Source organism: Pteropus medius, unplaced genomic scaffold (assembly GCF_902729225.1).
Source record: "Pteropus medius unplaced genomic scaffold, Ma_sr-lr_union100, whole genome shotgun sequence".
In the NCBI taxonomy this organism is placed as follows: domain Eukaryota; kingdom Metazoa; phylum Chordata; class Mammalia; order Chiroptera; family Pteropodidae; genus Pteropus; species Pteropus medius.
This window is the reverse complement of record NW_024342469.1, coordinates 248740-252450: the sequence shown is the minus strand read 5'-3', so window position 1 is coordinate 252450 and position 3711 is coordinate 248740. Positions and strand designations below refer to the sequence as shown.

The window sequence follows — 3711 nt, the reverse complement described above, 5'->3', positions numbered from 1 at the left end:
TTGAGATCTCATCCGCCCGCCCTGCCTTCGGCAAGAATCCCCCTACTCCTGAAGGCTCCTCTTAGATCCCTCCCGCCCACTTCCCCCGACCTCCACCTCCGAGGATGAGAGGATGAGCGGCTGTTCCATGACGTGACTGCCCACTGCCTGCTGTGAGCTGGCCCTGGGCAGGGGGGAGTGCTTCCTGCAAACCCCACTTAGCGGCCGTCTGAGGGAGCCGATGCTCATTCTGACACGAGTCAGCAGCCCTGCCTCCTGCTCGGTGCTGGCCCCTGGAGCAGGCTGCCCTCCCGACCTGGTCAATGTTCCCTGACCTGGTCAATGTGTCCAGGAACTTCTGTACCTGGCAGCATCTGTGCACTGGTACCGTGACCCCCCTCCCCCCGCCGTGTAATTCTTTGGTGCCTGCCAAGAGCCACGGGACCCACTCGGCCACCATGACCGCCTCACGTGTCAGTCTCCCTGAGTAAACCTCACCGATGACCAGAACAGGCGGGGCGAGGGGAGGCAGCCTCTTCCTTGGGTCTCCTTGCCCTCCACGCGTAGAGGTAGATGGCCAGCCTCCGGGCTTCCCTTGGGTCTGCTGTACGGATACCCCGCCCCTGCTCCCTGGTGGCCGTGACCCGCAGCTGTCTTTGCTGCACTGGAGCCTGGCCTGCTGGCCCTGGCTGCAGTGATGGCCTTCAGGAGCCCTTCACTCCAACGAGTGTCAGAACGACTCCTTCTGAAACCAGCCCCTGCCCTGCCTGGTCCGGGGTACCTGTGGCTCTGGCGCTGGTGTCTAGGGTCTGCACCACCTGCTGGCCCGACCTAAGCGGCTGGCTGGTCAAGGCCCATGGGGCAAAGTGGCAGGACGGTCTGAGCGGCTGGCCTGGGAGTCTGCTCTGGGAGAGGGGCGGGGCCGCTCCTGTGCTGACACATTAATTTTTGAGTCCAGGAGGACGGTGGATGGTCACTCATTACCAAGGGTCCAGGTCAAGGGGCTGAGTGGTGTCCAGTCACTTATGTAACGTGTGGGCATATATAGGGGTACACGCCCTGTGGGACTCTTACCCACCTGCCCGCTCTGCTTCCTCTCAGGATGAAGGTCGCTATGGTGAGTTCCCCAGACCTCACACTGGGTGGCCCTGCTGCCCACTCCTGGGGTGCGGGGGGGCGGCTGTCCCTCGTGGAAAGGGGCCGCAGCTCCCGTCCCAGCTGGTGCCTGCCTGCCCGCTCCCCCAATGGAAGGGCTCCTCGTTTCCCGCGGTGGTCCAGCTGGGGCAGGTCTGCAGTCAACCCCTCGGCTCCCAGTGGCCCGGGTCTTGAGGAGGAGATGGCCTGTGGGTGCTGTGTTCCCTGGAGGCAGACACCCTCTGCCGTCCACCTGCACACAAGGACACCAGGCACAACAACGCCTTGGCCTTGCCAAGGCCGCTGCCTGGCGCAGAGGCCAGAGACGGGTGTGCTCGGGAGGGGCTGTGCTCTGGGGTGTCCACCCGCCTCGGTGACCCCTGGCTTAGCCCTGCGCTCCGGATGGCGGGGGTGTCGCACTTCCTCATGGAGCATCATGGCGAAGTGGGTTCGATTCCCACCCAACCAGGGCCCAGACCCTTCCCTGGCCTACCGGCCTGAGCTGGACGGGGAGGCGGCCAAAGACAAGGGCAGCTTCCGGAACTACACCGTAAGGACCCACTCGGTGCCCACACCCTCGTCCCTCTGCTCGTCCCCCCTGGAGCCCCGCCCCCACCCTCCACCCAGCTGCTGCCCCCGGGACGCCCAGGGTCACACCTGTGAGGCCCGGCCTGGGGGAGGCGGGAAGCGCGGGGCCGGCCAGGCCTGGCTGACCCTCCGGCTTGCAGTCCGGCCCGCTCCTGGACCGCGTCTTCGCCACCTACAAGCTCATGCACACGCAGCAGACGGTGGACTTCGTCAGGAAGAAGGTACCGGCCGGCTCCTCGGCCGCAATTCTGAGGGGGCAGAGAGGGACTGGGCCTGGCCCAGTGGCCCGTGGCCGCACTGACCTGTCCCTTCCTGGCCCAGCACGCCCAGTTCGGGAGCTTCTCCTACAAGAGAATGACGGTCATGGAGGCCGTGGACATGCTGGACGAGCTGGTAGATGAGTCAGACCCGGACGTGGACTTCCCCAACTCCTTCCACGCCTTCCAGACGGCCGAGGGCATCCGCAAGGCCCACCCAGACAAGGGTGCGCCCCCGCCCCGCCCCAGCCGCGGTGGGGGGCTGCGCTTCCCCAGCAGGCCCCGCCTGCAGCCCCGCCTTTCCTCTCCCTCCCAGATTGGTTCCACCTCGTGGGGCTCCTGCACGACCTGGGGAAGGTCCTGGCTCTGGCGGGGGAGCCCCAGGTGAGGGCAGGGATGGAGAGGGCTTGGCAGGGTGGGGCGGGACAGCCTCGGTTCTGGGCTGGGGGTGTGGGGGGGCCCCCTCGGTAAGCGAGCCAGTCACGCCCACCAACAGCTGCTTGTCTGTCCCCAGTGGGCGGTTGTTGGAGACACCTTCCCAGTCGGCTGCCGTCCCCAGGCGTCTGTGGTTTTCCGTGACACCACCTTCCAGGACAACCCGGACCTCCAGGATCCTCGATACAGGTGCTGCTCCACCACTGCTGCCCCCCGAAACCCACGCTCCAGAAGCCCTCACCCACTCTCTCTCCCTGCAGCACGGAGCTCGGCATGTACCAGCCCCACTGCGGCCTTGAGAATGTCCTCATGTCCTGGGGCCACGACGGTGAGGCCCGCTGGAGGCTGGCTGCCCAGGGCTGGCCTGCGGTGGGGGCCGTCCCTCTGGGTGCCTGGCAGTGACACCCTTTCTCCCGCAGAGTACATGTACCAGGTGATGAAGTTCAACAAATTCTCTCTCCCGCGGAAGGTAGGTGCGGTGGGGAGGCCGGACCAGCGGTCCAGCCCGCCCAGCCCCGCCGTGCCCTGAGCATGCCCTGCGTGGCTTCCTCCTGTCCCCAGGCCTTCTACATGATCCGGTTCCACTCCTTCTATCCGTGGCACACGGGAGGTGACTACCGGCAGCTGTGCAGCGAGCAGGACCTGGCCATGCTGCCCTGGGTGCAGGAGTTCAAGTGCGGCCATCCCCCTGGGGGACTGGGAGGGGGAAGGGGGAGGGGGAATAGAGTATCAGGGGCTTTTCCACAACGCATTGTCCCTCCCTTAATGCAGCAAGTTTGACCTGTACACCAAGTGTCCCGACCTGCCAGACGTGGAAAAGGTGAGGCCCTACTACCAGGCGCTCATTGACAAGTATTGCCCTGGGGTCCTGAGCTGGTGATGTGCTTGCCCACCCTGCTGAGACTGGCCGAGTGCCCCAGGGTGACAGCCACTGCCAAGCTCAGTGACAACCCACCCCTGCCTCCTCTGGGACCCCACACACCCACCTTTGATCTGTGCTCCCCATCCTCGTGGCCACTCAGCCCGGTGGTAATAAAGACCTTGAAGCAGCTTGAGTCTGACCCTCATGAAGGCCGTGGTGTCCTGTGGAGTCAGGCAGTCTGTGTCCAGTCAGTGGCCTCTTGGACACGTGTGTCCAGCTGTGCCTGTCGCCATAAACGTCTCGTTCATCCTCCCAGCTCCAATGTTAGAACCTGGGGTCACCCGACTCTCTCTTACATTCTTAAAATTGTCACAAAGTCCTCTGGACTCAATCTACTTAAAAACAAACAAACAAGAACACTTTCTAGCTAACGAACTCACTACAGAAAGCATCAGA

The 3711-nt window shown here is 64.2% G+C and overlaps 1 protein-coding gene across 1 annotated transcript; it reads left to right on the top strand.

The window, feature by feature from the left end:
• Positions 1–1016: 1016 nt before the first annotated feature.
• On the top strand, positions 1017–3448 carry MIOX (myo-inositol oxygenase). The gene is made up of 10 exons (XM_039863089.1): positions 1017–1096; positions 1583–1663; positions 1842–1922; positions 2023–2185; positions 2275–2342; positions 2473–2582; positions 2654–2721; positions 2813–2862; positions 2955–3067; positions 3165–3448. The coding sequence occupies exons 1-10, from the start codon at positions 1082–1084 to the stop codon at positions 3271–3273; spliced, it is 858 nt and encodes a 285-aa protein (XP_039719023.1). The 5' UTR covers positions 1017–1081; the 3' UTR covers positions 3274–3448.
• The last annotated feature ends 263 nt before the right edge of the window (positions 3449–3711 follow it).